Genomic DNA, 12,663 nt, shown 5'->3' with positions numbered 1-12,663 from the left:
AGAATCATCATAGGATCATAGAATCCCTACAGTATGGAAGTAGGCTATTCACCCATCAAGTCCACACCAAACCCCCTAAAAAGCATCCCACCCAGACCCATTCCCCTTACCCTATCCCTTTGGGTATATTTTTTCTATCATCTTTCTGTGTTTTTTATTAAGCTGAGGTCAAATGCTGTAGAGGTAGCATCCAGTGGTTTTTACATTTTTCACAGAAATCTCTGAGTTTAAATTCACAATGCGCCGGGCAAAATTGCACAAAATCGTGACAGCTGATTTTTGTTCCTGTTTTCAAAGGGGAATTTGGGGGTATTTGATTGATGATGACGGTGTGCTATTTATTACCCTATTCCCACTGATGTTTGATAATTTATAACAGGCTGAGAAACAGCAATACTCTCATCAGAAGAATTCAGGAGCTCATAGGATTTGCAGCTGGGGTCCCATTCTGTATTTAGGACTCCAGTGAGGTATCACTACCAGTGAAATTGCTGTGACAGCTATCTATCTTTAACCCATCCCACTGCAGAATCTAATAAAGCTGCCACTTGTTCTGAAAGTGCTGATGGAAAGGTGAAGCTTCAATCATCTGCTTCAAACCGAGCTATAGGATTGTCTAATGCAGATTTACTTCAATGCAAGTATTACGTTTTGCAATCAAAACCTTGCAGATTCTCACTCATTTTAATGAGTTACTGAACTTTTGTATGCAGGTGCTGGGGGAGATGCCACATGAGGAATTTGATGACATCACAGACCAGAAGAAAGATTTAGAAATTTTGTCAAAGAAACAATTATCTGCAAACATGAGTCACAAAATGGTAGGTAATTTTTGCTACTTCTGGTTTTAAAAGCTTGTAATTTGGAGACAAATCAAACAAAATAATATAAAAATTGCATGTTGCATTTTTTGCATTTTCTTCTTATTTCTTTACAGGAAGAAAAGGAAAAGGATATTGTAGAAGTGTTTGTGAACACAGAAGCTGAAGTAGGTGCAACTGGTTTCAGTGTTAAAAGGGGAGAAAAAGAGGGCATATTTATTAAACATGTTCTGAAGGAGTCTCCTGCAGCAAAACAGCTAAGAATGAGAGAAGGTAATGCATATCTAAATATTCACTGAATATAGCATGAAGATTTAAAATCAAAAGAATTAGTGTGGTTATCTAATTTGCTAACAAAGGCCTATAGACTGTGGAGAATACTTAACCTCTGCTGTGTTAGCTAATCACAGCTGGTGCACTGCTTGAAATAATTAAAGTTGATTTTAGCTTCCCCAAGTTCGAAAATAGCAAAGCCAACCTGTGCTCCTTTTGCTTTAATTATCATGACCTAGTGATGTCTACTGGAAGGTGCAAATGGGGAGGGGTAGAATCCAACAATGCCCTGATATTCAAATACTTTGATTTGCACAGCAAACACATTGGAGGCCAGTATGCATCTTAGGACCTTTGTAAAACTGCTGGGAATATCCTCTGGAGTATACCTGATTCACAGAGGGTTAGATGGGTACCTGTGCACATCTAAATTAGGATTTCTGCCAAGCTTCTGCTGAAGCTATTACAGTCAGGATAATCTGGATCATCTTCAAGCAAGGACATGATAAATGAGAAGAAAATACTAAGTGATCATATTCAGGTATTCTGTGGAAGTAGTAGACTATTAGATTAGAAATATGAGTCGATAATTTGTTAATGCATTGGGTTGACATTTTTCAGTCCATGCATAACTTACGATCTGCAGAAAAATAACAAACAAGCCAATACCATGCAAACATACTGTCCATCTTCTAATATAATCAGCAATTATTACACTTAACTCACCCATCTACATTTCTTTACTATTTCATTTTAAGCAGACTACTGTCTCTGGTGAAAAGTAGAAGAAAGAATTTAACTGAATACTTTTAAAGGGTAATGCAGAATCTGAAGTACTATGAAAAATTCCATTGATCATCTTTGTTACTTCCTCAAAAAAATTGACCCAAGTTAGTTAGACTAGACCTCCCCTTCACAAAATCATGTTGCCGCTTGCTAATATGCCCACTTATTTCCAAGTGGGAGTAAATCCTATCTCGAAGAATCCTCTCCAATAATTTCTCTACCACTGATGTAAGGCTCACCAGCTTGGATTATCCCTACCACCCTTCTTACACAAAGGAACAACATTGGCTATTCTCCAATCCTCTGGGAGTTCCCCTGTAGCCAGTGAGGATACAAAGATTTCCGTCAAGGCCCCAGCAATTTCCTCCCTTGCCTCTCTCAGTATTCTGGGGTATATCCCATAAGGCCCTGGAGACCTTAATGTTTTTCAAGATCCCCAATACCTCCTCCCTTTTGATGTCAACATGACCCAACCTATCTACACACTCTTCCCCAGACTTATCATGTACCAAGTCCTTCTCTATGGTGAATACTCTCGCAAAGTATTCATTTAATACCTCGCCCATTTCCTCGGGCTGTACAGATAAATTCCTTTCCCTGTCCTTGAAAGGGCCAACCCTCTCCCTGGCTACCCTCTTGCTCTTTATATATGTCTAAAAAGCTTTGGGATTTTCCTTAATCTGTTGGCCAATGACTTTTTATGATCCCTTATAGCCCTCCTGACACTTTCTTTAAGTTTCTTACATCTGTCAATGATGTCTACTGCATTCGCTGCTCCCACTGTGTTCTCCTCTACATTGCTGAGACCAAGTGGAGGCTCAGAGACCGTTTTGTAGAGCATCTGCACTCTGTTTGCAACAAATGACAACACCTTCAGTTCGCAAACCATTTTAGCTCCCCCTCCCACTCCCTGTGTGACATGTCCCTCCTGGGCCTCCTCCGGTGTCACAATGATACCACCCATGAACTGGAGGCGCAGCACCTCATATTCTGCCTTGGAAGCCTACATCCCAATGGCCTAAACATGGAATTCATCAGTTTCAAAATTTCCCCACCCCCAGGCTCATCCCATGACCAACCTTCCCTCCTATTCCCTTGACCTAACACAATCAGTCCATCTTCTCTCCAACCTATCGGCCCCTCCCCCTCACTGACCAATCCCCACCATTCCCTATCTGCACTCACCTATCACCATCCCACCTACCTTCCCCAGCTTCAGCCTTCCTCTCTCTCTCTATGTATTTCTGAGCTCCCTTCCCCCTCCATTTCTGAAGAAGGGTCCCGACCTGAAACATCAATTTCCTGCTTCTCTGATGGTGCCTGACCTGCTGTGTTTCTCCAGCTCCACACTGTGTTATGTCAATGTAATTGGTTGCTTGTCCTACTGGATATCATCATGTTGTTGGACCTTTGGAGATTTTCTTGACTTGGCAACAAATTCAAACCAATGTGAAAAGGGAAGTCTGCATTACAGAAATCATTACATATTTGTAGATAACTTTCTTTGAGGTCAGAAATTAGTGCCACCACTTCACAACCAATCTGACCCATATCTGAGCCAAAGTTTGATTCCATAGCAAGATATAAACATATTGATTGCACTTATGCAAATCTTTATGAAGGAGAAAATAAGTTCATTCTATCAAAAGAAAGCCTGCTTTTTAATTTAAGCAAAGTAACTTCAATTCAAATAAAGAAAACTACTCACCGAAGATCAAAGATCCCTGTGAACATTAACACCAAGAAAACAAACAATACATACTCTGTTATAGCAATTTTAGATTTGGTTAGATTTTATCAATAATTTACCCACCCTGCAATTTTACTGACAATGGTTCTATATATAGAAGTACCTGGAATTATGATTTACAAAATGTAAAATTAAATTTTCTTTTCTTCAATTATAACTCGGCCTATTCATTCTATTTGTGTTGATGGAAATAATGCAATTTATTACATCTTGCATTCTTCATTGTTTTGCCTCCAACAAATACCTTTTTACATGTAATCATTGTAGATATGCAAATGACAGTGACTGCAGTGGTCATTTTGCTGAACTAGTAATCCAGAGGCCTGGACTAATAGTTACAGAACATGAAATTCCAGGATAGCAATTTGAGAAGTTGCGGTCAGCCTAAAGCAAACAGCCTTAATATCAATAGCTTGTCGTCAGTAGAAGTGATACTGTTGGTTCATCATGTCCTTAATGAGAAGGAAACTTTACATCCTAATATACCTAACCAAGCTTTCATTTGGCCCCTGTACAACTTCAACCTAGTCAGACTTAGCTAAGTGAGTGACATAACAATCATTCAGTTCTAAAGAAAGTCCACGAGCACCTCTCAGGCTAGCTGGGAATAGGGAATAAGCGCATATGAACATAACAACCGAGAGCAGGAGTTGGCAAGTCAGCCCCTTGAGCCTGCTCTGCTATTTAACACAAACATGGCTGATCTTACATTGGCCTTAACTCCATTTAACTGTCCACTCTCCAGAATCCTTTAACCCATGACTGGTTAAAAATCTGTCTATCTCCTCAAAGTTATTCAGTGTCCTAGCATCCACCATACTTTGGGACAGTAAATTCCACAGATTGACAATCCTTTGATAGAAGTAATTCTTCCTCATCTCAGTTTCAATCTGCCACCCCTTCATCTAAAACTATGATCTCTTATTCTAGATTGCCCCACAGGGGAAAACATCCGTTGGACATCCAACAAATGTCAGTAAAACAACACAGCATTCACAATATGTTCCAGAGATAATACCAGTGACCCAGTAGATTTGAGTTTGGTATTGGTCAAGGGAGCAATAATGGGAGAAGAGGATTCCTTTCTCTTCTGGAACAGTACCACAGAATCTTTTATAGCCAACACAACAAATAGCTAGGGCTTCAGCTAAAGGTCTAATCTGAAAGATCACACATCTGACAATGCAGTACACCCCTCTGTATTGTACTGCTTAAATTATGTACTCAAACCCTGGGATAGGCCTGAATTGACTATCCTTTGAGTCAGAGGCTAGAGTGATATTATTTCAGCCAAATTAATATATTGTCAAGGTATTTATACATTTCTATTACTTGCGGAAACAAAATAATAGTTTACCATGTTCAGAGGTTACTGTTGTATGTGCAACTATATTGTGCCTGCATCTCATCATGCGATATGTTTGCTGCCATCATCCTCTTTAAATGGGTATTTAGTCCAGCACAGTAGATCAAGTATTGGCCTAACTAGAAAAGGCTGTTATATTGAACAAGGAGTAGTTGATTGCAAGTTAGCAACCAGATACAGGTATTATTATGGCAGTTGATGTTATTACTGGACAAGTTAGATCCCAGACTAAAATCTAGTTTGATAGATCACATTTTGTTTTGTTTCTTTTCCTTTTTTAACTAGGTAGTCTCTGACTGAAATACTAGCACATGATATTGCAGATAAGGTTTTGACAAAAAAAGTTGATTATGTAAAAGAAATGAAGATAGAATGAACCAAACTACTTACATATGACACATGTATTAATATTGAGAAACACACAATAAGAATACAATCCCATTAATCCCAATAGTATCAAATTATAGTTCACAAATACCAGAGAGATGCCCTTTTCAATCCCACATAATGCTTGACTATGGCTTCAACTCCTAGTCATGTGAATCTGATAGCTTCTTCCTGATTCATCATGTAACTGAGCTTTAAACATACTCAACTTCATATAACCCCTCCAAATATTTCTCCATATAACCAAATATTTCTGTTCTGGGATTTTCAAACTAAACTCGTTATACTGAGGCAATATAGGTTAACAATTCTAAAGTATCTTTTCCCTTTCTCAGGAGAAATTGTTTTACATGTTCAGCTTCTGCTAAGAACCCTGTAGCAATGCCCAAATTGAAATTTAAAATCCCCTTTTCTTCAAGCTCTAGATGTTTCCCCTAAATTCAAAACAATGCTAGAATCTCCTTTCTGAAAATTTAATATACTACACTTTTTACTTGGTACACTTTGTAAATTCTCTCAATGGCAAAAAATTCCCATTACTCTTGAGGATGTCTTTCTTTCACACTGTATATTAAAAGAAATAACCAGCTGTACAGAAACAGTGACAACAATGTGTGGAGCTGGATGAACACAGCAGGCCAAGCAGCATCAGAGGAGCAGGAAAGCTGACGTTTCGGGAAGGGTCGAGACCCAAAATGTCAGCCTTCCTGCTCATCTGATGCTGCTTGGCCTGCTGCGTTCACCCAGGTCTACACCTTGTTGTCTCAGATTCTCCAGCATCGGCAGTTCCTACTATCTCTACAGAAACAGTCACAGTTTAATCACAATAGCCCTTCAAACAGAGAATGTAGGAAAATCCATATTCCGTGCCAGTTTAAAGTAAAAATCCTTAGATAAAAAATAGTGATATAAATTGCACAACTTACATCACACAGGTTACACTGATGTGATAGATGTTGTTAAAGAGAAAATGAAGAGGATCAGATATTAAGTTTTACTCCCCAAGCCATACATCAACAAGTCCAATTGTGTATTGTGGGACGTGTGCGTGGCTTTCCCCTGTATTCACTCCTTTAGACCCAAATGCAGCATTTACAATTGTTCCCATTCATGTTTTCCACTAGAGGTATGTTTTCATTCTGTTTGTGCCGAATGCAGTAGGGCTTACTGTACCAGATAGTACCTTAACTAAGGAACTTTGCCAAAGAAGTTGAAAAGACTTAAAATCATTTTGGGGTCTGATCACTATTTAACCTTAAGTATTATTTTGTTTTCCATCAGGTGACCAACTTATCAGTGCTACAATTTATTTTGATACTGTCAAATATGAGGACGCACTCAAGATTTTGCAGTACTCAGAACCATACAAAATGAAATACTGCCTGAAACGAACAATATATAACACAATAGGATCAGAGGCAGCTGAAGTAAAAGGAAGTAAACCTATTGTGGTGGGTCTATTTTAAATATCAGTTATTCACTACTTCTGCTGTTAATGTTATTTCTTTAGAAATTACTTAAAAATATATAGCTAAGTACATTCTGTTGGCAGTTTTTAATATGAGTACTACTGTACGAGGCAGAAACAACACCGAGAGGACAGTAAGGCAGGACATTCTCAGTGAGAGAAAGATTACCACTCAAATTCTACTCACTCTTAAAATATGGTTTGTTATTCATCCTTGATATAGGTCAGTAGAGGATAGATAGACTTTTTAAGTTCACCTTTCAGAAGATGACAATTGGTGAAAGCTATTTAGAAGAACAATTCTCTGTAATATTTCACTGGTTACTGTTTTCAGACAGATATTGACATTTATCACTAACTACTAGTTTAAGATCACAGGAAAACTGGTAAGCTATTCAGTTTATCTAGTTTGCTTTATTATTTTTAAAAATAATCACAACCATATATTTTAAATCTTGTTCTCACATGCATTCTCTGTGTTTTAGAGGTAGTTTATATGAATCAGGCTATTAATTGCCAGAATGGCCATTATTCTCTAATATGCCCGACAGCTCAAGGAGAGAAGAGGATTGAACATGTGACATCCATCAGTAGGCATGTCAATTTTATAAAAGCACCTAAAACCTACTTAATTTGGTCTCACCTCCATAAAGTTAATTTCTGTTGTAGCAAATTTAGTTTGAATGTCTGCAATATTTATTTAGGAGATTGTGTAGTATGTTTTTCCTTTCATTGTCTTGCAACATCATCCTTTATCATTTTTCAGCGGGACTATATCGGTTGCGGGGTGGGGGGGGCTGTGTGAATGCAATACCTTTATGGACTTCTAGGCAAATGGGAAGATGATGACTTGAGTAGAATTATATTCTGCGTTCACTCTTCCTCCATCTCCTCATGAGATATATGACAGAGAATTCTGTGGCCTTGTGGTGTATGGAGATTGCAGCAGACCACCACAGACTTTAACACACTTGAAAGTATTTCTGTCAAGGTAAACTTGTATGCTGAGTCAGTAGTCAGGAAGGCAAATACAATGTTGGCATTTATTTTGACAGGACTTGAATATAAAAGCAGGGATGTACTACTGAGGCTTTATAAGGCTCTGGTCAGGCCACATGTGAAGTATTGTGTGCAGTTTTGGGCCCCATATCTCAGGAAGAATGTACTGGCCCTGGAACAGGTTCAGAGGAGGTTCATGAGAATGGTCCCAGAAATGGAAAGCTTAACATATGAGGAATGTTTGAGGACTCTGGGACAGTACCCATTGGAGTTTAGAAGGAATAGGGGGGATCTAATTGAAACTTACAGAATCCTTAATGACCTGGACAAAGTGGATGTTGGGAAGATGCTTCCGTTGGTGGGAGATACTAGGACCCGAGGGCACGGCCTTAGAGTAAAGGGAAGACCTTTTAGAACGGAGATAAGGAGAAACTTCTTCAGCCAGAGAATGGTGAATCTATGGAATTCACTGCCACAGAAGGCTGTGGAGGCCATGTCATTGAGTACATTTAAGACTGAAATAGGTTCTTGATTATTAAGGGGAGCAAGGGTTACGGGAGAAAGCAGGCGAATGGGGTTGACGAACTTATCAGCCATGACTGAATGGCGGAGCAGACTCGATGGACTGAATGGCATAATTTCTGCTCCTATGTCTTAAGGTCTTATGACTGGAAGGCTCTTTGTGAGTGAGCTAGGTGCTAGAAGAATTACTCCAGCGTGCCAATAGTCTCCTACATGATGCTCCTGATCACTCCATAGCTCTCATTATAGGTAATTCCCATGCATGGGAAGAGGGTAACCTGTGGTCACCTGCTCTGTATAGGAGGTACTTTTGTCTCCAAATAGCCACGCTATGGTTCTCTGTGGAATTGCAAAGACCGCAGGAATAGCAGATTGCTTCAAAATGAAGGTAGCTTTATCCACGCAGCTTATTTAGAAAAGTCGAGATGCCTCAAGTTCTGTTTCTCTGATACATTCACCATGCCCAATACAGACCATCTTCATCACATCCTGGGTGCAATCTTGCATGGTTTATGGGCAGAGATTGGCTACATCATCCCCTCCCACATGATAAGATCCAGATGTATAGAAGTTCAATGCCACTGCAACTTTTACAGACTCTGCTAGGCCCATTCATGCCAGCGTATAAGGCTTCATGTTGTATTGAAGGAGGTGGTACAAGTAAGCTCCTTGTTGAATCAGACTCAGCTCAAATATTGCCGCAGGGTTCGATGAAGCTAAGAGAACTGCACTTGAGAACTGATGGTGGACACAGCCTCATTCAAAGAACCCTGCACCTCTTTAGTCTTCACAGAGCTTCCCCTCTTATCGGGCTCTGCTCCACTTGCATCTACATAAGAATAAGGAGCAGGAGCAGGCCACTTGACCCCTCAAGCCTACCCTGCCATTCCACAAGATGATGGCTGATCTGCCCAAGGCCTCAATTCCTTTTTCACGTCCGCTCAGCATAATTGACAACTCCCTGATATTTTATATATTCTATGTATCTCCTCTTTAAATATCTTCAGTGATCTACAACTCCACAACTATATGACAATTCCAGATTTTCAATACTTCTGGGAGAAGAAATTAATTAACATTCTTAAATGAGTATCCCCTCATTTTACAACTATGCCTCCTGTTTGACTTTCCACCCCTAATGGAAACATCATCTCATCAACTATCTTGTCAAGACACCCCAAAATCCCTTATGCTTCAATAAGATTGGCTCTATTTTTTATGAATCATAATTAATAAGGGCCTAACCTGTTTAACTGTTCTTGATAAGTCAACCCTGCCATCCCTGGAAATAGCTGGGTAAATCTCTTTTGAACTGCTCTTGATGTTTTTTTCAAACTCTTTTTAAAATACAAAACCAAAACTGTTCACAATATTCCAGGGATGGCCTCAACAACACCGTGTACATCTTTAACAAGACTTTCCTATTTTTAAACTCCAGCCCCCTAATGATAAATTCCATTCATCATCTTAAGTATCTGGCACGCTAATGTTTGGTTTTTCATACACAGGAACAAGCAACTACTCTTTTTTGGAGTCTTTCTCCATTTAAATAATAGTCTGCCTTTTAGTGCTTTCTATCAAAGCACTGACCTCACATTGCCCCGCATTAAACACCATCTGCCAAGTTGTTACCACTCATTAAACCTTCTTATACCAGCAGTCCCCAGGTGGCAATGGGTTTGTTTGCTGAGCACATTCATTTATTTCTGAGTCAATTTGTACGCAAGTCAGGACACAATGCTGAACTGTGTTATATACGCATCTGTACAGGCGAATGTTTACATGTTGGATCCCTGAAACTAATTGTAATTTGGGATCTCGTTCATAAGTATGCGTGTTTGGAAGTTGAAGACTGCTGGTGTGTCCTTGCAGATTTCTTATATGCTCATCACGACATGCCTATCCATCCTTTGTGTATTGTCAGCAAATCTGGACACATTATACTCTGCCCTGTCCTCCAAGCCATTAATATTGATAGTAACTAGCTGCGGCCGTAGGACAGATCCTTGAGGCACTCCACTTGTTAAAAATTTTCAAATCTTAAATAGACTTATTAGAACACAGAACATAGATAGAACATAGAACACTACAGCACAGTACAGGCCCATCTGCCCTCGATGTCGCGCCGACCTGTAAAACCAATGATGCCCTACACTATTCCGTTATTATCCATATGTTTATCCAATGATCATTTAACTGCCCTTAAATTTGGCAAGTCTATTACTGTTGCAGGCAGGGCATTCCATTCCCTTACTACTCTCTGAGTAAAGAACCTACCTCTGACATCTGTCCTATATCTATCACCCCTCAATTTAAAGCTATGTCCCCTTGTGCTAGCCATCTCCATCCGCGGAAGAAGGCTCTCACGGACCACCCTATCTAATCTCTGATCATCTTGTATGTCTCTATTAGCTCACCTCTTAACCTTCTTCTGTCTAACAAGAACAGCCTCAAGTCCCTCAGCCTTTCCACATAAGACCTTCCCTCCATACCAGGCAACATCCTGGTAAATCTCCTCTGCACCCTTTCCAATGCTTCCACATCCTTCCTATAATATCGTGACTAGAACCGTACACAATACCTCCAAGTGTGGCCGCACCAGAGTTTTGTACAGCTGGCCTCATGGCTCTGAAACTCAATCCCTCTGCCAATAAAACCTAACACACTGTATGCCTTCTTAATAACCCTATCAACCTGGGTGGCAACTTTCAGGGATCTATGCACATGGACACCGAGATCTGTCTGCTCATCCACACTACCAAGAATCTTACCATTAGCTCAGTACTCTGTATTCCTGTTTCTCCTTCCAAAGTGAATCACCTCACACTGTTCTGCATTAAACTTCATTTCCCACCTCTCAGTCCAGCTCTGCAGCTTATCTATATCCCTCTGTAACCTGCAACATCCTTCCACACTATCCACAACTCCACCGACTTTAGTGTCATCTGCAAATTTACTAGTCCATCCTTCTACGCCCTCATCCAAGTCATTTATAAAGATGACAAACAGCAATGGCCCCAAAACATATCCTTGCAGTACACGACTAGTAACTGAACTCCAGGATGAACATTTCCCATCAACCACCACCCTCTGTCTTCTTACAGCTAGCCAATTTCTGTTCCAAACCGCTAAATCACCCTCAATCCCATGAATACGTATTTTCTGCAATAGCCTATCACGGGGAACCTTATCAAATGTTTTACTGAAATCCATGTACACCACATCAACTGCTTTACCCTCATCCACCTGTTTGGTCACCTTCTCAAAGAACTCAATAAGGCTTGTGAGGCATGACCTACCCTTCACAAATATTTTATAATATTTTATTAATATAAATATTTTATCAATATCAACTCTCTGAATTCTGTGTTAATTAATCCTCAATCCATGTCCCCCAGTGTTGTGAGGTCTTATCTTATGCAATAACGTTTATCAAATACATTTTGATCATCTAAATATACTATATTTACTGATTCCCCTTTATAACTCTGCTTGTTATTTCCTCAAAGATCTCTGGCAAATTTGTCAAATGTGATTTTCCTTTCATAAAATCATGTTGACTCAGTTTGATTGCACTAAGCTTTTCAAAGCTTCTTGCTATTTCTTCCTTAATAACGGACTCCAGCATTTTCCCAATGACATATGTTAAGTTAACTGGCCTATGGTATCCTGCTTTCTGTATCCCTTGCTTCAATAACAGGGGTATAACATGGACAATTTTCCAATCCACTGAAACCTTCCCAGAATCCAATGAGTTCTGGAATAGTTTCACCAGTGCCTCTACTATTTCTGCAGCATTACTCTTTAAAACCTTGGATACAGGCCGTTTGTCTGGTGACTTGTCTTCCCTCAGTCCCACATGTTTATCAAATACTTTGTCCCTCGTGATAGAGACTATTACATGATTTCCACCCTCGCCCCACCATCAGGATCTAGCATACCTTTTATCTTTCGGATGTTTATAGTGTATCCCACCATGAAGAACGATGCAAAATATTAATTTTATTTATCTGCCATTCCCTGTTCCTCACTATCAATTCCTTAGTTTCATTCCCCAATGAGTCCTACACTTTATTTAACTATTTCCTTTCTTTGTAATTTTTTTCCTTATTCATTCATTGGATGAAGGTGTTGCTGGCTAGGCAGCAATTATTGCCTATCCCTAGTTGCCCAGAGGTCAGTTAAGAGTCAGCCACATTGCTGCTGGTCTGGAGTCACATGCAGACCAGACCAGGTAAGGATAGCAGTTTCCTTCCTTAAAGGACATTATTGAACCAGAAGGGTTTTACCA

General features: G+C 39.6%; 1 protein-coding gene across 1 annotated transcript in view; it reads left to right on the top strand.

Moving 5' to 3' along the window:
• The window catches only part of LOC125455341 (neuroblast differentiation-associated protein AHNAK-like), a 99,632-nt gene that overhangs the window by 51,884 nt on the left and 35,085 nt on the right, over positions 1-12,663 (top strand). Inside the window, exons 4-6 of the mRNA XM_059649143.1 lie at positions 714-821; positions 938-1,094; positions 6,665-6,834. Coding sequence (XP_059505126.1) covers positions 726-821; positions 938-1,094; positions 6,665-6,834 — 423 coding nt within the window. The 5' untranslated portion in view covers positions 714-725. The remainder of the gene's footprint in view (positions 1-713; positions 822-937; positions 1,095-6,664; positions 6,835-12,663) is intronic.

Source organism: Stegostoma tigrinum, chromosome 10 (assembly GCF_030684315.1).
Source record: "Stegostoma tigrinum isolate sSteTig4 chromosome 10, sSteTig4.hap1, whole genome shotgun sequence".
NCBI classification, from domain to species: Eukaryota; Metazoa; Chordata; class Chondrichthyes; order Orectolobiformes; family Stegostomatidae; genus Stegostoma; species Stegostoma tigrinum.
This window is presented reverse-complemented; position numbering and strand designations above follow the sequence as displayed.